This window comes from Stigmatopora nigra, chromosome 1 (assembly GCF_051989575.1).
Source record: "Stigmatopora nigra isolate UIUO_SnigA chromosome 1, RoL_Snig_1.1, whole genome shotgun sequence".
Lineage (NCBI taxonomy): Eukaryota > Metazoa > Chordata > Actinopteri > Syngnathiformes > Syngnathidae > Stigmatopora > Stigmatopora nigra.
Window position 1 is genome coordinate 17990046 of NC_135508.1, and position 21687 is coordinate 18011732.

At 39.4% G+C, this 21687-nt stretch overlaps 1 protein-coding gene across 1 annotated transcript; it reads right to left on the reverse strand.

The window, feature by feature from the left end:
* Window positions 1–13874: 13874 nt before the first annotated feature.
* kynu (kynureninase) lies at window positions 13875–20987 on the reverse strand. The gene is made up of 14 exons (XM_077722806.1): window positions 20959–20987; window positions 19682–19860; window positions 19420–19540; window positions 19262–19344; window positions 17844–17905; window positions 17698–17769; window positions 17514–17588; window positions 16791–16937; window positions 15921–16019; window positions 15755–15828; window positions 15492–15544; window positions 15103–15188; window positions 14743–14973; window positions 13875–14186 (listed from the first exon to the last, which is right to left on the reverse strand). The coding sequence occupies exons 2-14, from the start codon at window positions 19848–19850 to the stop codon at window positions 14019–14021; spliced, it is 1440 nt and encodes a 479-aa protein (XP_077578932.1). The 5' UTR covers window positions 19851–19860; window positions 20959–20987; the 3' UTR covers window positions 13875–14018.
* Window positions 20988–21687: the final 700 nt, after the last annotated feature.

A 21687-nucleotide genomic window follows, 5' to 3' on the forward strand; every position in this document is an offset into this window, starting at 1 on the left:
GCAGTGTTTTCCTATGGTTCCACAGCAGTGCAGTTGCCTAAATGAGGGGGATTAAGCTCAGAGGCTGCCCGGATTAGGGTGCCGAGCATGGACACAGAGTGCATTCAAGCACAGCATCTTTTTAAGAAGAGAGACGTGGGCAGAGACAAGGCAGCGGTGCACAAAAAGTTGCTCAAAGAAACGGAGTGAGGAGCTGCACCTCGAAATAGGAATGCATCTCACTCTTGACCTTGGACACACAATCTACAGTTCAGATTTTTTTTATTTCAAATAGATTATTATAATTTGATTTTTGAAAATCTCTTTGCTGTTCTTGTCTTAATGTTTCATGTCAGATGCCTTTCCTGACAAGCGGGAATCAAAACCAGAACACCACAATGGCAGAAGGACACTCATACTTCCTAATGTCCAATCCGATTTTAGTGCTGAGTATGTATCTCCAAACACTAGTATGAGTACACTTGCCTATGTAGCTTCATATTTTAGTAAGGAAACCTTGCTGAAGCTTCTGGCTACCTCTTGTACACTCATGAATGCAAATTGCATACAATCAATGGCGGCACCACCATTAAGGAAAAATTCAAGATATAGGAGCTTTAAAAATATCCACACTCCTTGCCATGAAATAATGAACAAAAAAAAACGAAAGAACCCATCTTTGACACTAAATGAGTTAATGGGGTGGGAAAAAAAGAGATGAGTATCATTTGGCAAAAAAAAAGTATCTGTTTTATATAAGGAAATGCTCCAAATAATGTTGTAGTACAGTTGCGTGGATCGAATTCATGTTCATGTGTTGTGAACGGAAATATATATATATATATATATATATATATATATATATATATATATATATATATATATATATATATATATATATATATATATATATATATATATATATATATATATATATATATATATATATATATATATATATATATATATATATATATATATATATATATATATATATATATATATATATATATATATATATATATATATATATATATATATATATAAATAAATACGGATCTTTATGTTTCTGTAAACATGATTAAATAAAAATATGTCTGTAGCTCTAGTTGACACGAGCAGTAACAGCATTTCAGTCTTAGTAGATCAACCTTGCAATGTTTCTGATACTAGCACCCCCTTCAAATCCACAAACACACACACACACACACAGAGTTCCCAGTCGCCGCAGGGTGGAGGGCCCAGTCATATCAGCTCCATGACTTTAAATCGACCATGACAACGTTGCTCACCACCGGTGAGTGATGCCTTTTTACCTCCCATGGTCAGGCTACTTGAAGCAGGCAGCCAACAAGCCTAATTGGACCGACAGGTGACATGCATGTGGAAACCAAAAGATGAAGGGGGAGACAACTTGAATCATATGACCAGTGCCTCAAACTCACACTGGCTTCACCTTCAACAATATTTGAATCATCAATCATTTGTCTTTTATTTTTATCATTGTATGATAGGTAAGTTTTTTTGTAGAGTGGTTCAAATTCTAGGAAGTGAGAAACAGATGACCATCACGTTAAACATAATGATACTAGTTGTGCAAATGTTTCACAATGGCAAAAGTTCCCCAGCAAATATTTAAGCATCCAAACTTTTTCAAAGTCTATCTCATGAAGTGTTCTAAAAGGTGGATCATTAGAGAAGTACATGCAACGTCTGTCAGATCCCCTTGTTGTTTATTAGTTAGGGGTCTGAACTGCCTCCTCCAAAACAAAGTCCATGGACTGGAGGGTGGAATGCATTGCCCGTGGGAGACAGGATACAGTTCTATTTGTCAGACTGCTCCGTCTGATGTACTCAAGTGTTTCTTGTTTGCCTGCCGAGAAAAGCCACATAAGTACTTGGTCTGTTTCTCCCCTCACTCAACGGACAAAGCAACGGTCTTCTCTTTTTCCCTCGCTGCTCATGTTTGCCACTGAATGCTGACAGGCCAGTGAACCTTGATGTCTGGCTGCCACGGCTTTGCAAGAGAGGAACCAAAGGGGTCTCTGGTGTGGTGGTTAGCCATCGAGACCGCTTAGCTCGCAGCCAATAGACCCAGTCACCGCCTTATAGCAGTGCAGACGAGAGCCTGGGTGCGCTGGGAAAATTTTAGACTTTTTTCCCAACACTGGTAATTAGATCGTCAACATATCGGCGTGGCCAGCTTTTATGCTTCATGAGCATGTGTGCTGTGCCTCCTATTATTTGCAGTTGTACTCAATATCTGTGTGACCTCTGGATGCCACTGGCAATGTATCGTATTGACGCTAGTTTTCCCATTGAATCTTTTGTATTGTTACACACATTCAATGGGAAGTGCAGTGAGTCCACAAGGATAAAACAGTCTAACAATTAGGTCCTGACAATGATGGGATTGTCTGATCACCTCCTTGCAAGAAAGTTAAGAATGTTACATGTATTCATTTATTGAAGACTTTTACAGTTACACCTAGTTAATTTGGACAAAATAAATCCCACAATTTATACTGTAGATATAGTACAAAAAACCTGAATTACTGTCTTTTACTGGCAACTGTCTCATCAGGAAGTTCGAATAAAAATGATCTAACCATTTACTGTTGCTACAAGATCAAGCTGTTCGGGTGTGTACTTTGTATTGATGTAATTTAACCAATGTGGCATTTTTTGTCCTGCCTTTGCAATGGCACACTGTCATTTCCACAGATCCTAATGCAGGTATGAGGAACATTGACTAAGTTCCTCCAAAAATCGCTTCTCCTGTAAAATCTGGCAAAAACAAAAAAAAAATCATAGCAGATCAAAGAGGGACAGAACGGATGGTTATTCTCTTTCCAGGAGGCATTTGCTGTATAAGTATGTGCTGTTACTTTCTGTTGCTTATGCTCTATGAAGTATTGTACTTCGAGGGTTTTTCTGCTTGTTTTTCACTTCTGGGAATTCCTTACTGCGCTTTCATTGTTTGACAGCCTTTTTCTGCTTTTCTGTAACGGCTGCAAAAGGTGTTTTTTTTTTTAAGGCATTAATACATTTCCACTCGCCTGACTCCCCGGGGCACAACCTCATTACAGCTTCAAGGCAGAGAAAAAAAAATAAATCGGTTGGCAGATTGTCTCAGGATGAAACACTTGGCCAGCTGTTGTCAGGGTGTTTGGCAGTGCAGCTGGTGGACACTAGGGGGCAGCACTATCTCCATCATCCATCTCGATTCGCCCTTCTCAGTTTGCTCTTTCTGAGCACGCTCGTGTTTCTTGTATTTATCTGTATTTGTATCAGAAATGTCAATAGAAGTGTCAGATCCCTCCAACAAACAGCATTGATGAAATGCTTATTTAGCTGCAAAGATGATTTCTAGTGATGCGGTACATAAGCCTTAAAATATACAGGCAGCAACAACTTGGCAAAACTATGAATTAATGGAGGAGCTAATGGACGGCGTGACAGCCTTTCAGTAAAGCTAATAAAAATTGATTTTCCTTCTTCAGACGTCCCCGTGCTCCACATGTGTAATGAATGTGCCGAGGACTCATCAAAGACCAAAATCGGAGGAGTAAATCTGCTAGTGGGTCTCGCCCTCGTCTGCCTGAGCTTTGTCCTGCAGGCAGTGATCTGGCCACAGCTTGCTTGGAGATGTCTCTTAATAAACTGACCCACCCCCCCTACATTAATAAAAGTTTTGCCACAAATATTTAATCCTCAACGTGACTGACAATGTTGTCAGACCTCCGGACAGCTTTTACGCCGTGATTACAAGCGCTCCTTCGTCCGTGGTACTTTGGATTATTCAAGATTATGTTGTAATCCTTTTAATCCTCACTGCATTAAGATTTCAGTCAAAATACGGAAACAGTAAAGAAGCACTCAAAAGCAATAAGGTCTTAAGCGGGCGGCCCCTTCATTTCCTCCCTATTCCTCGTTACTTACTCTCCACAATTTGATAGGCAACATTCACCTTGGATGTCACACAGTTGCTTGCAATTCTTACATTTGTATGTCTATAACTGTCATTGGAAATTTAAATTCAATTACTTGGTGTTGATAACCAATGTAAACATTATTTTAGTTTTAATTGCTGTTTGTTTGGACAATCTCTTATTCACCAGGTAATAAATATGCTAACATGGTAGGCCTTCTTAGTCTTGGCCACTGTAAAGCCTTCTGGTTCTTTTCCCTGATCTTCATCTTTGTTTTGGTTTGTCAGAATTGAAATGTATTTAACTTGGCAAACGACTAGTTTCTGTAGACCACTAAATTGCCATCTAGTCTTGCATCATGAATTAACATTTTTGAACATGTCCCAGAAGAAGCCTCATCAGACTCAAACAATGAAATTACCAAATCTTTGTTTCACAAAATGAGCTTGTTTTTTTTATTTGCGATCGTGTGCATATTCTTTCTTTCCAGCAACATTTGCCTTTCTGTCAATTTGGCAAAGGTTCATTTTTGCAATAGTACTTCATAACATTTTCCTTAGAGACTATATTTGATCCCTACTTTGTTCCATCTTATTATTCTTGATAATGGCTGGTTTGAATTATGCCTGTCTTGTATGGTGTTTGCTCTTTTGTTCTTGTGCAGACAGTTGATTTATTGATATCGTCACTGACAGTTGTTATAACGTCTTCCTATAAAACTCTCCAATTGTCATTAAATGTTGTTATCTTCTTTGATCTGGATGTTAACTGCTCCAACAGCATTTATTTGTACTTTAAGGGCATTCCAAACGGATGTTTTGATTGTCCTTTGTTTTTATCAACCATAGACAATGTTAAACAATATAGTGGTGCTACGTGGTATAAAATATCTTTTTAGAAACTGCTGGCCTAATGAGTCGATAACTTGTTCTCTGGCTTTCCCCGTCTCCTCCTGTGATGGACCCTTCCCAACTACTTAGCTGGTGAGGCAAATTTGCCTCTTTCATGTATTCTGACATGTTTTCACCGCTATGAAAGACCTTGGAGGCTCGAGACTAGAAAAACCAGATCAGGTCTGAGGGAGATTTGCAACAGCATCATCTTTGATTTACTGGCTGGCAATGTACAGATCCAAAGCAGCTGCAGACACAAACCAGCCATGCCTCCTGGTGATTCTCTGTTTTTCTGCTTGATACTTCTCTTGCTTCCTTTGGGCAGTCAAAAATGCTGCGAGGTGAAAGGATACGCGGCTGCTTGCCTGGTGCCGTGCATCTCAACTTCAAACCCTATAAGATCTCCAGCACGCCTCAGAGTCAGACTTGAAACCGGCGGCAGGGTGATCCTGAGCCGAGAGGATTTGAAGCGCTACAGGCCGGCTGCGCGTCTATGTGTGTGTGTGTCCACGTTTGGGGAGGTCGGCTTCACTAGCTGCACTTTCTTATTTTTCTTCAATTCACCATTATGTCCGTCTTTGTGGGCCAAGTAGAAAGTTGAAGAATAAATGACACTGTACAATCCTAGGAGATGATTTGAGACCAACAACTGATGACCAATTCACTTTGAATTGCCGTTACTTGTTCTCCCATTGGTCCTATTTTTTTTAGATTTGTGCCTTTTAAATTTCTGAGGAGGAGACGTATGTCAAGGCACCGTGGCAGGTTTCCTGGTTGTAAAAGTAGGTCGCATTTTGCTTTCAGGACATGGTGCCGACTTCCAGACCCTGGCTTCAATCCCACTCGCAGACCCCTTCAGCACCAACAAGCACATGTTCCACCCTGACGCTTACTGCCTGCAGAACATGCCTGCCCCAAAGATACTTGAAAAAAGTGACAAGTTAATTCTCCTCTCAAGCATTCTGGTGACACCGTCACCAACTCTCTATGCAATTTGAGGCTTAATAGGTAAGACTTTTAGACTGCAAAGTCATTGGAAAGGCTTAAACATGGGGATACTGTAAAAGTGCTTAGAAAGGGGGAAAAAACTTTTTTGTTTCAACATTATTAACACTCTTATATACCTCCGAAATTTGCCGTTTTTATGCATAAATACTTTGAGTAAATGTCTTCACATGAAGGTTGTTTACACTGTTTTGTGTAATTTCACCACCTCACAGGGTCACTTGAATCATTGACGTTTTACTTAAATTCTATCACAGTACTTTTGCAGGTATCAGTTTTTGTAAGGTGTTGGTTTTAAAGAATTTTTGCAACCTTAGGACTTGGATAAATGTCTTGTAAATGATACACACGCAATATATAGGGGGTGCAGTGAAAGATTTGAGAATTGATCGAGTCAGGTATATGCCCCACTACACCATCAATGATTCTATGTCTTGTTACTCATTATTCATAATTATTACTATTATTAAGGTCTGCTGGCACATTCGTCTAACTTTGGTAAAAGAGGCATTGGTTCATTTCCAGCTCTGGGGCAGTGTGAATCGTTCAATGTGAGCTGGGAAGGGCACCCTTCAATTCTGAACAGGGGAAGTGTTTTTGAAAATAAATGTGTATTCAATGAATATTAAATTAATAATATTAGGAAGAAGATGATGGCCTTTTGCGTCCGTAAGGATGGTTGCTGGTGATAGAAAACCCAGCTCAGAATTACAGTCACCGTGATTGCACTGAAGATCATTAAGACGCTGTCCAGTTTCAATTAAACAAATGAGAGAACAATTTCAGAGCCAAGAGTCAATCCTGATTAATCTCTCTTGAAATTCAGTGATTGCAGTCTGCGAGGTTTTAAGCCTTTAGTGGGTGGTAGTGGCTAGCATTCAGCAATGGCTTTGTAATTCTTCAGGCATTAAACTTAATGACGTTGAGTAAGAGGTCACCGTACATTTTCACTATACGAGAGCTTTTTTTTCGGGAAAACAAAAATACCCAAGATCCTGGACCATATGTTTAGAAAACTCATTCACTGCAATTGCCGCTCTAAACACACTCAATCAGTTGGTTGTGTGTATATGGCTCTTAGGTCACCGTAATGGACACTCAGAGTTCAACGTTTGGACACAGTTTCTAGTGTTATTGAATGAGAAGCTATATCCAAACCTTTGGAAAGTAGTTTTCTTCAGATCTCATTTTGTGTTATCAACAACGGCGCCTATGTGTGTTTACACGGCGTTCAGCTGGATCTCACCTCACTGCCGTCTTGCACTGTCTTCTATATAAACAGGCAGATCATTGGCGCGCTCACAAAAGTTCACCCATCACCTAAGCAGCGGGAAGAAAGTGCTTGAGGACAAAGTTCTGAGCAAACATCAACAAACTGGAACTGTTCCTTTGCTTAGTTCTCCCACTGTGACATATTATTAGTGTGTGGTGGTAACAGTCTAAGATAAGCTAACATTCTAAGTACAAATGAGACAACTTTAAGGCAACTGACATCCTGTCAAAGATACAAAATTCCACCCCGAAAGATTTCTGGGTATCTCTATCGTGCTTTGGTTTAAAGGGCACAAATTGAAGTTGCATACGCGCGCCGTCATCATCAGAAGCAGCACGCCAGCCACTCAGGGAGATTAACAACAACACTCCAAAAGCGCTTGGGTCCCGCTCGCCTGACAGCGCTACAGATCCAACCGTGATAATCGTAAATTGCCTCTTTTCATAGATCTTTAAGTCCTAACACAGTGGTGGAAAGAGATCACGGCAGCAGTGGCATGTGGTCACACCAAGCTATGAATTATTCCATCAATCAGCATCAAACTGACGCACCCTTCAAAATAGGATAAAAATCACTTTGTTTAGGGGATTAATTCGTAAGTTGTAATTTGCCTTTCCCGAAATATGACGCTTCTATATTTATACATATTGAAAAAGCAGGGCGCTCTTTAGGCCACTGACCATGATTGCCAATTTAAAGCAAAAACTGGAAATCCATTTGGTAGAATTCAGAAACTTTGCTTTCCAAGAGAATGTAAGAGATTTTCTTTAAAACTAATGCTGTGTTATTCAAGTGGACTATCGTGACAACTGTGAACATTAGCTGCTTATATGTAAAAAATTAAATAAAATATTTTTCGATGGAATACGTGCCACAGCAGCCAAAAATATTTCAGTGAGAGCCATGTAAACACAACTTTTGTAAACAGTGCACACAGTTGAGTTGCATCACGAGGCCAGCATAAATGGATAGAAGGTAACGAGGATGACAATATGGAATGGATCATTTCAAATATTTACATTTCTTCTTGCTGTAATCAAAACACATTTGGAGCTAGAGCTGCAAGCACTTCAAGAGGTGAAGGGCAATAAATAATACACTATCAACTCACCTGATGCTGCAGGCATGTCTGTAATCGTATCAGGTATTGGTCAAATATTAAGAAGGCGAAAGTTGTTCTTGCAGAGGAGTCAAGGATGAATTGATCAGCGGGCGGGTGTCACTTGCTCTAGGGCCTATTGACATTCAGTCATCTTATGATGTTGGGAATGGAACCACTGACTGTGTGTGCCAGAAAAATCCTGATGGAAAACACAAGAACATTCAATGCTTTGGTCAAACTTGCAGAAAATTTAATCTAACAAGAACAGAGTGAAAAATATTAAGCAGTTATGATCAATTGTAGGAGAATTTGATAGTACTAACAAAGAGGAATTATAACTGGTAATGTTTCAGCACACCCTAGTTTTTAGATGTCACGATACACTCCCATCATGGTTTGTACGGTGACGGAAAGCAATGGTTTTAGGGTTGTTCAATTCTGTGATAAATTTTAAGATATATATTTTTTAAACTGCTCTTTTTGTTCATTGACTGATGCTGTCGTTTTTTTTGTTTTATTTCATAATGTATTAAATATTTATCTTTAATATATTTTTATTTAATCTTTTAGGACATTTTTTTAAAATTATTATGAAGGAATTTTTATAAACACATTTCAACTTCATCCGTCTTCATCTCCTGCATTTAAGCAATGTGTTAATTTAGAAATATAATGTGTTTTATAAAGGCTTGCATCTAATTTTGTATTAGGTACTATTTTAATTTATTTTAAATTTAACATACATTTTGAACTAATCACTCACTATTTAAGCAAAGGTTTTCTTGTCCAATTTTTAGAGGCAGTGCTAATATTCTAACTCTGCACATTATTATTCATCTTTGCAATGACCCCTTGCTTCTTTGATGAAAAACACTTGTGTCAACTGCCTAACTATACTTTATAGAACTGATGCTACTGAAAAGTATTTTTGTGGTGTTCCTTGGCATAAAAAGTTTGGAAACCTCGTTTTGGTGTAATAAATGCCTTTGTTTTTATTTAAAAAACGTGAGGCATAATGTAAATGAATGTCAACATTGAGACGACTTCTTTTTTGTTCTAATCCAGCCGACCGGTCCTCATGAGGCCCTCCGTGAGCTCCGTGTTTAGAGTGTCTTCCAAATGCATCTCAACTCTTAAATTAAGCCCACGAGGGGGGTGGAGAGAGTCATGGGGGAGGGGGCTGGCCCATTTATGACAAACATGACCTCCCCTCGCCGCCGTGGAGGATTATAGCGAACAAAAGTTGGTCCAATCGGCGCACCAGGGTTTAAGAGTATTGCGGTGACAGATTAGAACATTTTTCACCCTAGGGAGAAGATAAGAGAGCATCAGAGGATCCGCCATCAACTCCTTGGCCAATGTTCACGTGCAGAAAGCTTCCAGCCCACCACCCCTTCAACTTCTAATGTATGTAATACTCATGTGGGTTATCAAAGGTTGCAGGAATCCTTGTGTTCTAGCCCAAATGTCCTGCTCAGCTGTTTGCCTGCTATGACTCCTTATTATCCCTCATAATTACAAATATGTCAAACGTATCACGCCGCCGTGCCAGCCACGCGGTTGCTGCGTGGCTGGCCATGTAGCTTACCCGCCCCTCAATTAGCTCTCAGTGCTTCAGGTTAATAGAAGTTTTGATTAGACCAGCATTGCTTTCCTGTTTTCATGTGCTAGGGTCCCAACCTCATCCTTATCTGCTACTGCAAGGCAATGGCTTACTGTCCGTGCCTACCGGCTCATGTCCACATAGCATAACATTGCTTTATTTGGGGCCTAAGATGGACATATTTAAGTCAGTGAGACATCAGAGATGAATAAGCAAAATTTGAGCCATGATGGACTTTGTCTCCATGACACGCTGCAGAAGAAGTAGAAGTCATTTCTCAGAAGATATACAACCTAGTTGGCTAAAATAACATTAAAATTATAACATTATTTTATGTAAATTTCAATCATAGTTACGATAAACACACACATACACACAACCTTCTTCAATACCTACTACCGAATGTCTAGTAATTAGGTGCAGTTTTCAACCGGAACTGCTTTCATTTCGCTGCAGCACTCGATTAGAAATCCCTTCAAAACAATTTTCTCTACCATCACTCCACATATTTAAACCAAAGTTATTGACTCTATAGTTTACTGCTGCATTAATAATAATTGAACATTCCTCCTACAATTTACCTTCCTAATTTGTCAATTTGGGAATTTAATGTAAATAAAAAATGGTAAATTATTTTTCGCATTTTATTTCCTGAACCACTTTGTCTTCACTAGGGTCATGGGGGTGCTGGAGCCTATCCCAGCTGACCTCGGGCCAGAGGCGGGGTACACCCTGAACTGGTGGCCAGCCAATCGCAGGGCACAAGAAGATGGACAACCATTAACGCTCATACTTTTAGCTTGGGGGCAATTTAGAATGTCCAATCAGCCTATCATGCATGTTTTTTTTTTTTTGGAATGTGGAAGGAAACCGCAATACCCACAGAAAACCCTTGCAGGCACAGGGAGAACATGCAAACTCCACACAGGTGTACCGACCTAGACTTGAAACCAGGATCCCGAGCTGAGAGTGGGACGTGCTAACCACTTGTGCCACCGGGCTGCCCTAAATTCTTTTTAATACTGAGAATTTTGCGTCTAATTTATTGTTTAATTTTGAGAAGCTGTTCTCAATTTATTTTAACTAGTGAAATGAAAGGTACATACATACTATACACATTCTCTCACTCGCTGCTTGGAAGCCTCAGTGAGTCTGTCTTGCTTTTGCTTCCAGGTTGGAGGCAAAGTGAGAAAAGCAATACTAAGGAGACACTACTATGATTTGCAAAAACAAAGAGCTCCAGGTGGAGTTATATGTATGACCTCATCATCATCACTCCTGATCATTTTGTTCCTCGTCTCATTTATCGTGTAACAAACAAAACCAGGGAGTATAGAATTGACCCCATGTGCACAACCCTCCTGAGGAGGGATTGACCATTACCAATGGAAATGCAGCCTGACAATCTGCTCCTCCCTCAAGCAACTGGGTGCCAAAATATCAGCAGTGCTTCTCATGGGGCTTCTACTGGGAAGTAGTAGGATGTAGATTTCAGGACAGTTTAAATGCCTTAAGCCAGGGGTTACTAACAGGGGGTCTGCGGTCCAGATCTGGATGCACAATCTGTCACATACGGACCCAACACTATACACTGTTTGGGAAGACTGATGAGACTAAATCAGGGGTTGGCAAACTTTTGCCCAAGATACGGTACATTGACTTTAAAAATTTGACAGATGGGCCAGATCAGCACAAGATACGATACATATAAAAAACTGCATCCGTTAACAGTCCATATGAAACATAAACAGAAAAAAAGGACTAAAGTATTCACATACTCATCAATCATCATTAAAGTAAAAAGTATAAAGTACAAAGTCAAGTAAAAAATGTATTGAGAAATATTAAAATGTAATTTAAAAAAAGACAAAGGGGCTGTAAAACACGAAAAACAAATAAGAGTGGACAGAGCTACTGCCAATGGCTTCCGTGTGATGGTGCCATCTTGGGAAAGAAATCATGGTGAGTTAAAATGGCAAGCCAAAAACAAAAGCTTTCAACATTTTATCTGTTTTTATGTATATTGAAAACAAAAACATTGCTTGATTTTTATTTTACATTTTTGTAGTTTTGATACAAAATGCATGTTTAGTAGTTTAATTAAAGGAAACTGATGTTGTAAACTACTAAACTAAGATTCGTAGTTTGGTAGTAGTAAAAAGATTCATTCATTCATTTTCTGTACCACTTATCCTCACAAGTGTCATGGGGGTTCCTTACGCCTATCCCAGCCCACTACAGGCAAGAGACTGGGGACACCCTGAATTTGGTTGCCAGCCAATTGCAGGGCACAAGTAGACTGACAACCATTCACACTCACACTCATACATTGGACCAATTTAGAGTCTCCAACCAGCCCACCTTGTAAGCCTTTGGGATTTGGGAAGAAATAGTATTTGGAGAAAATTTAAGGAGGCTTGTTGGAAACATGCAAACTCCAGACAGGAAGGTCCAACCAGGCATTGAACCCTCAATCTCAGAACTGTGAGGCAGACGTGCTAACCATGCCAATATTATTCGAGACTTACTTCCTCCTAATGGGCCTATCTTCATTTTTGTATTCCTACACGTTGCATGATAAACAACCTTTGCCCGTTGAGTTATATACTTTCTTCTGGCTCTATCCTCTCATTACGTCATCATTTTTTTGGAACGTTATATAATTTATCTTTTTTTTTTGGTACAATTTCAATAGTTATGTGTGAGTCTTGATATTTTACTGTGGAATATTCATTGACAAGGTTCTATGGTTTAATTAGTGTTTAAAAATCTGTGATAATAGGACATTAAGAAGCATACTCTACAAATTTAAATGCTGAGTATTTTCATGGACAAATTGTGAAGTTCCAATTAATAAACTAAATATGTTAATAAAAATCAAGTAGTATTTTATTCATGAGTCATCCTCAAAAATAGAGCGATTGTCCATAAGAGGGAAATGATATTATCCCTCTAATTATAAGCCTCTAGTAGTCCTTAAAAAGAGAAATACCCTCATTTAATATGATGACACATTACATTATTATGAGTGCACGAATTGGTTGAATGTTTTATTGGAATAGTGGTACCTATACTTTATTTTTTGTGATCAAGTGATTTTTCCTAGTTTGTCAACCACAAGACTTGGCTCTTCAAGTAATTGTGACCCTCCCACATGGGGCTAAGGGTCAGAGATTCACTCGTAGGTTATGACGTGGTGTTGAGCTGCCCTCTCCTGGACAACTGGCAGACATTCAGCAGCCATGTATGATTGTATGCACCTTTTTAAATGGACTGAACATAATAGCTCATCTCATCTCATTTTCTGAAATGCTTTATCCTCACTAGAGTCGCAGGAGGTGCTGGAGCCTATTCCACCTGACTTTCAGCCATAGGCGGGGGACAACCCGACAACCATTAACGCTCACACTCTTACCTAGAGGGCAATTTAGAGTGTCCAATCATCCTACCATGCATGTCTTTGGAATGCGGGAGGAAACCAGAGTGCCCGGAGAAAACCAAGGCAGGCTAGGGGAGAACATGCAAACTCCACACAGGTGGACTGATCTGGATTTGAACCCAGTTCCCCCACTGTGAGGCCGGCACACTAACCATTCAGCCGCTGGGCCACCCTGAACATGATATTGAAAGCATTATATATTTAGCAAATTATAGTACCAGGTGTTTGAATAAAATGTAAGTACATATAATAATTTGGGTCGTGTTTGTGGAGGTGATATTTACAGCTCACCTGAGTGAAATGACAAGTTGACACAAATGGAGGCATCAGCTGTGAGAGGCCGAAGAAATCAATCCTGTTTGACAGTGTCTTCAGGATACTTGAACATGACAAGCTTGCACACACCAAGGTGACTTGACCTATTAACACTATGAGAGTGTGGCACATGCAAATATACACACACCAACTGTCAGCTTCTGTTTGTGTCTGATCAAGGTGAATCAGAAGTCCAAGACACCACATACGATTTACAGTTTCCATCTAGATAGATGATACAACTCTCGCGGTATCATTTTGTTTATTCATACAATGTAATTTAAAAAAAAATGTTTTACAGATAGTATAGAAGCACAAATAAATATGCTGCAGGCTGTCAACCTAAAAAATGTCATCAGCAAGCGGTTAAACTTATCTCATCTACAGTTAGAATTTGAATGATCAGCCATTGCTGTGACCAGTATGTATTGTCACGCCCAAACATTTTTAAAAAGTACAAACAAATGCTCCGAGATTCTATTTGTAACCCAAAAAGTCATTATTGGACTGAATGAGGCTGGTTTTGCGTGACTCACTGGTTGCAATTGCTTCCCCCAAAGTCTCGATGAAGCGATGGACATCACTAAAAGAGTTGTAAAGTGGCACCGGCGCAATGCGCAACACACTGGGCTGTCGCATGTCACACTGAAAGGAAAAAAAAAGCAAACAGTTTGATTTTTTTTAAGAGAATGAAGACCAAACTGTTTATTGTGGAGTCAATGTATTTGCCAGAAAAAAAGTGTATTTTTTCAGTGACCACTATGCAGTTTTCTTACATTTAAAAAGGAGTGGCAATTGATTTTCTCTATGTGTGTATATTTAGGTGTGTGTGTGTGTGTGTGTGTGTGTGTGTGTGTGTGTGTGTGTGTGTGTGTGTGTGTGTGTGTGTGTGTGTGTGTGTGTGTGTGTGTGTGTGTGTGTGTGTGTGTGTGTGTGTGTGTGTGTGTGTGTGTGTGTGTGTGTGTGTGTGTGTGTGTGTGTGTGTGTGTGTGTGTGTGTGTGTGTGTGTGTGTGTGTGTGTGTGTGTGTGTGTGTGTGTGTGTGTGTGTGTGTGTGTGTGTGTGTGTGTGTGTGTGTGTGTGTGTGTGTGTGTGTGTGTTTATTTTATATTTTCACCAATTGCACTGGATTTGCACTCTGTTCCCTGCATTCAACAGGTTTTCACTGCCCTATAATTTAATTAGGATTAAAAGCAACTCACAGCCACACCCCTCTTTTCCAGTTCTTGGAAGACTTTCTGGATTGGCACGGAGAACCAGAATGACAATTGGCAGCCTCTCTGCTCCGGGTCAGATGGTGTGATGATATGGACATAGGGTTTATGAGGGTTATTAGGATCCTTGCTATAGTAATGGCCAATTAAATACTCTAAGTATCCCGTTAGAAGCACAGACTTTCTGCGTAGCGCCTGCATGCTGGTCATGTCAAAAACCTGCAAAACAAAAAATGTTTTTATCAACAAAAATGGTGTTGTCAGGGACATCATTTGAGGGTTGCCTTTCATACAGGCTACTGAAATTGACACAAACTTTAAATGACCAGACCAATTAAGCCGCATTACCTCCAAACTCGCTTGCAAGGGACACACAAGGAGAACGGGCTGGTTGGAGAGTCTAAAGCCTTTGATTCCAGGCTGCAATTCCAACACTGAGCACACACAAGAAGGAAGAATTTTTAATTTTGGAACTGTGTAATGCATGTCATGCCTCTAAGGGGGATGCATTTTTAAAAAAAATAAAATGTGTTCACAGATAAAGATTGATGAGCCATATTTAAAAGATGAGCATCGTGTTCCCGTTGCTAATTTTATCCCTTTTGAGTTCATTAATTTTCAGGACATTCAAATTAAAACGGCCATATGCTTATAGTATTTGTGTTGCATGCTATGTACATTAAAACCACAAGATAGCAGTATTGCATACATTTGTGGAAGAAAGTTTTTTTTATTACCATTGTTCATATGGAATCGGGTTTTCAAATCATGTCCCCACCATCCAGTCAGCCTGCAAGCATATAACAATGTGTCACTGTGGTAGCTATTATACTAATAAAATAAGGTTGGAATTTGTGTGTATCACAATTTAGTAATAGATAAATTATGCCGGTCAACAAAAAAGGGAACACATTTCTGTAGAAGTGGATTTCTATAGAATGAAAATGGGCCATTAAGTGGTACGGATAATTGCTCCATGATAACAAGTCACTGTACTTACGCAGGTTTGACAGTGTATTGATGTTTCTCGTGGATAAATGCTCCAGCGATCCCACCACAACCAGAGTTTAAATACTGAAGAAATATGAACACAAATATATCAAAACACACTCGGCGGACACTTTGGTGTCTCTATGTCTCATAAGTGTGTGTTCATGACTGGTGACCTTGTAAGAGCACCAGCAAGCAAAGTCCACTCCCCACTCGTGCAGCTTCAGATCAACATTTCCTACTGCGTGGGCTAGGTCGAAGCCAACCATGCAGCCCTTGAGAGAAACATTATTTGCAGTTAGCATACATATATCTTCGTTCGTTCTTTCTTTCTTTCTTTCATTCATTCATAAATTCATCTCCTGTACCAACGCATCCTCTAAAGGGTTTCAGGAACTCCTGGAGCCAATTCCAGCTGACTTTGAAAGAAAGGCAGATTACACCCTTGACTGGTCGCCAGTAGATAGATGACTATTCGCGCTCACAATCTTACCACCACTAGTGGGATTCAAGCCTGCACCTGCTTGTCCTGAAGTCAGGCGAGTGAACCCCTAGGGCCTACACCAGGCATGGGTAAACTACAGCCCGTGGGCCACATCCAGGCCGCGAGGCCTTTTAATCCGGCCTGCCGACATTCTCCAAATAATGTTTTGTTCTTTCCCCCAAGATGGCGCCGTCACGCAGAAGCCAGCCAGTGGCAGTAACTCTGTCCACCCTTATGTTTTTTTGTGTTTTACAGCCCCTCTATCTTTTTTTAAATTACATTTTAGTATGTCTTTATACATTCCTTTTTACTTTACTTTGTACTTTATACTTTTTACTTCAATGCAGAGTGATGAGTATGTTAATACTTTAGTCTTTTTTTTCTGTTTATGTTTCATATGTACTGTTAACGGATGCACTTTTTTATATGTATCGTATCTTGTGCTGACCCGGCCCATCTGTCAAATTTTTAAAGTCAATGTGGCCCCCGGGCCGCAAAGTTTAGGCCCTACACCATCAGGTGGCACATATATTGGATGCCGATTGTAGTACGTTCATCTCACCTTATTCTGTGCAGCCTTGGTGATAGCGGCCATGTTGAAAAGCTGACCTGTGAAGTATTGAACGCCACTGAGCATCACTAAAGCCACAGAGGCACTTTCTTTCTCAATCATGTCCAGGATGTCCTCTGTTCGTAGAGTCTCTTCTCCCTGGATATCAAATTTACTTGTTACCATTTTTTCACAAATTATTGTTTTCTATGTTCTTTGTGTGAAAACACAAATAACTAGAAGCATTCTGAGAGTGAAGACACCCGCTTAAGCAACCAAATCCAATTTTGCCCTTTGATAGTTAACCACAAAATGCAATCACCTCTTCTGCTTCATATTTAAATCATATTATCTAGTTGCAAATGTGTTCTAATTCAAAGTTCAATTAAATAAAACTTGGCTAGCAACCAATTCAGGCTGTAACCCACATGCCCATTGTTAGCTGGAATAGGCTCCAGCGCCCCCACCGCACCCCTCGTGTACGTAAGTGGCCTGGAAGATAGATTGTTGGAAGATGTTTTACTTAATATCCTTTTAAAGAAAGCTGATACCCGATTTAACGTGATGTAGTTTTAGCGGGGCCCTGTGTACTGAATAAGACGATTGGTTTGATATTGTGACAAGGGTTTACACCAGCTGATATTTGTAGGCTAAATGTGTATTTTGTATGTTATTTGTCCTAGTTCACGATGAAATAAAATCTACACGAATCCTACTTTGGCCCTTCAGACATACAGTTCTTGGCTTGAGCAACAACATGCTCTCCTCGGGGTCAAATCCTCGTAGTCGTATCTGAGACTCGACAGCATACTGGCAAAAAAGGGTAGAATCATAACATTTTTATCAAATTACTAAAGGAAGCATTTGGCATTATTCAAAGTCAACATTTAACTGAAGAGTGACAGTAAAATGTACTTACTTGATCCGAAGGGAAGGCTTTGTCTTCCAGAATTATCTTGTGCCGTGTAGCTGTGGGTTGGTAGAAGGAAAGCTATTAAAAAAAAAGCCATATGTTACCAAGGAACACTCTCATTTTTACATCAGTGATTATATGTAGTCTCGCACCATTAGCAGGTGTAAATTGACAGTCAGTCCATTCATGAGTGCCACCTCTTCCGGTTGCGCTCCTGAAATAAAAAAAACACACCACAGACATCACACACCATCTGTGTTTTAAAAGTGAAAAAAAATATCTTCAATAAACAAAAAGATTTCAGCTGCCTTAATTCAACCTATGCAGATGATCATCATCAGTTAAGAAGTCTAACTAATAATCTCCAAAGACATTCATTCATTTTTTGAACCACTTCATCCTCACAAGGATAATGGAGGTGCTGGAGCCCAGCAGTCCAAAAAAATGCATACTCGCCAGACAAAAACTAATACATACTACAGTCATACTAATGACCTGAAAGGAGTTGAGAGATATCAATGAAGAGTGTGCATCAAATTATTAGGAGTGTAACGCAAGTTGTTAAATTTTTATCAAAATACACATTACTGTAATACAGGGGTAGGGAACCTATGGCTCGGGAGCCAGAAGTTGCTCTTTTGATGGGTGCATATGGCTCTCCGCCAACCTGTGATGTAAAATATGGAAACTGCTGGTGAGAGCTGAGTCTCAAACGCACCAGTAGGAAGCGTCATGTCGGCATTGTGGCGTTAAAACTACTTCTAGCGCCACTTTATTCTTATTTTTATTCATTACACTGTTCTTCATGCATACTCATATTGATCCTCTAGGATCAGCAACAGTGTAACAATGTAAAAAGTGGAGAAATTGCCCAAAAAATTGCACACATTCGTGTATTGTTTTCTTTTATATTTTAAGTAGGACTCTCAATGAATAACTTTTGGAAATCTGAATTGTTTGAACCTCTCTCAGATGTCAAGAAGGATCTCGACCCCTGCTGTAATACCTCGCCACTTTGTAGATCGACTATCGCCGATTGACCACATTGAGATTTAGATGTTAATAGTGTGTGCATCATCCATCACCAAAAACGTTGTGGCCTCGTCATCAAGATAATACAAACGTGAAATAGAGGAAGGAGTCACAATTGGATAATATTTCACTTCTCACAAGAGGGCAGTATCTACCTCTCCACATAGAAGGTATTAAAATCCCAGATAGTATTAAATAAACACCATAAATACATTACCCCAACATTGCAGTTATTCGCCTGTTTTTTTAACCTGTTAACCGTGATGAATCATGTATTACTGTATATATTTATATATATATATATATATATATATATATATATATATATATATATATATATATATATATATATATATATATATATATATATATATATATATATATATATATATATATATATATATATATATATATATATATATATATATATATATATATATATATATATATATATATATATATATATATATATATATATATATATATATATATATATATATATATATATATATATATATCAAATTTCATCTTGTGTTACCGACAACTCTTCCCATGAGCTCCTCTAAGTTGTTCTCAGCCCAGGCCCAAGGTCGTGACCCATCCATGTGGCCGTGCACACCCCTGATAATCAAACACAAATTTTGTCAAAAAAGTTCCAATGTTTTTCATTATTGTGGCATAATTGAGTTGAAGTACGTTTTAGCCCACTTGTCCAGCTCCTCCTCGAGGTATTTCTTGGCCATTTTGGGTTGTAAACCCAGCGAGTTGCCCACCATATAGATGCAGTCTTTGGTGCCATCCACCAGGGACAGATCCGCTGTGGGTCACACCAACACTATCACACCTATGCGTTCCAACATCTTCTAAAATTGACATTACTGCTGTCTGCTTAGAATGGAAAATGGGAATCTCCAAGATATAAAATCATACTATTAAATTGTAAAATGCATCCACTCACAGGGAGGTAAATCTGCTATTTTCGGGACCAAAAAGTTGTCCCTGAGGGGTCTTAACTCGTCAGAGTCATCCAAGAAAGCAGCCACCCACTCAGAGGTCGTAGGGCAACCAAGCAAGGTGGCGACCTGCTCCACAGTTTCTTTTGCAGTCAAGCCAGTGAACTGGTCCATTGCGGTGCCTCTGTGAGTCCACACAAATAAGCACACACTTACACAGTAGATCTAACACAGATTGAATGAATGATAATAGTATTGTAAATATTTATATATGTGGCCCGGTGGATGAGCGCGTCAGCCTCACAGTGGGGGACCTGGGTTCAAAATCAGGTCGGTCCACCTGTATGGAGTTTTAATGTTCTCCCTGGGCCCACAAGGGTTTTCTACAGGTACTCTGGTTCCCTCCCACATTCCAAAGACATGCATGGTAGGCTGATTGGACACTATAAATTGCCCCTAGGTATGAGTGTGAGTGTCAATGGTTGTTTGTTTCTGTGTCCTGGCAATTGGCTGGCAACCATATCCGGGTTTGCCCCGCCTTCTGCCAGCAGTTGGCTGGGAGAGGCTGTGGGGTGCTAGAGCAAGTAACAAAATAATAGTAATCTGAACATTTAGATATTATGTTTTGTAAGTGTAATCGATGAAATACCAGGTGGGTTTACTCATGGATTTGATCAAATCCACGCCAATTGTCAATTATTTAAATCTTACAATTGTACTCAGGGTTAAGTTGATGTGGGGCAGCGTGGGTTCGACCCTCACCAGTCTAGGGTGTAGTCCAGGGGTAAACCTAAGCCTAAACCTAAACCTAAATCTAAATCAAAACCTAACCATAAACCTAACCCTAACCCTAAACCTAACCATAAACCTAACCCTAACCCTAAACCTAACGCTAAACGTAAACCCTAACCCTTAACCTAACCCTAAAACTAACCCTAAACCTAATGAGGTTTAGGGAACCCGCAAACTCCACACAGAATCACGCTAATTTGGGGCATATCTTTAAGACTTGACAGGTTAAGTAATCAACTTTGTCAAAAATTCTGTCATTGGCTTTGTTAATTTAGAAAAAAACTATCATCTGTTAATTCATATCTTTTTCCCTTGCAGAGTACTTTCTCCAGCAGTTTAAAGTAACTTAATTGTGAAAGAGGCTTGTGCATAGTGCCAAGTACTGCATGAATCAGTTGTTATGAAAAAAATATTGAGGCCAAATCAAATGAATAAAATGTTGAGTGAGTAAATATATAGGAAAATTGATAGCCATAATGTTGTAACTTACAGTTTGCAGCTGTTCCTCCTCTGCTGACAGCCAATCGTCTGATCCATAGATGGTCTTTCACCTCAGAAGCGTACTCTCTAGTTAATCATTCCTCAATTTGGCCTAAGACATATGCATTGATAGGCCCACAGATCTGCTTCTTGTCAATGAAAGTAATTGCTAGACAAGCTATTCCAGTTATTTTTCCTTTATCTGCTGTGAAATCATCAGGTGTCCAGTGTAAAATTACTGATTTAACTTCATTTCATTATTCTTGTATATCAGCGACAGTGGGGAGCAAGAATAAACTGGCCATGCATTAAATGGCTAAAAGTATAGCTAACCTATGTAAATACCAGCTGTTGAAAGTCATATGACAGAAGCGTCACTTGAAATGTGTACAGCTCATCCAAAAAAAGCACATTCGTGAAACTATAACATTATTTCAATATGTATGGATGAATCCATATTAGTGAGTTAGGTCATCTAGCACCATCAATGGTAGCCTAGAAATGAAAGTAAGTATGTATTTTGATCATATTACGAATCCCTTGTTCAACAGTTAAAGTTATACACTGGCCCCTCGCTACTTTGCGGTTCAGCCACCCCGGATTCAGAGTTTCGCGGGGTTTTTTTTTGGAGGGGGGGGGGGGGGGGGGGGAATAAAAATAAAAATATTACATTGAGACAACATATTTTACAGATTTTTTTTGTTATAACATGAATTTCACTCTCTCTACCTGTATTCTA

What these genes read in the sequence shown, in the direction of transcription:
- kynu (XM_077722806.1), bottom strand. Translation starts at nt 19,850, where the DNA reads ATGGACCAGTTCACTGGCTTGACTGCAAAAGAAACTGTGGAGCAGGTC. An exon ending in TCAATTTACACCTGCTAATG is followed by an intron (nt 17,770 to 17,843) that starts GTGCGAGACTAC and finishes TTTTTTTAATAG; the next exon opens with CTTTCCTTCTACCAACCCAC. An exon ending in CAATACACTGTCAAACCTGC is followed by an intron (nt 15,545 to 15,754) that starts GTAAGTACAGTG and finishes ATATGCTTGCAG; the next exon opens with GCTGACTGGATGGTGGGGAC.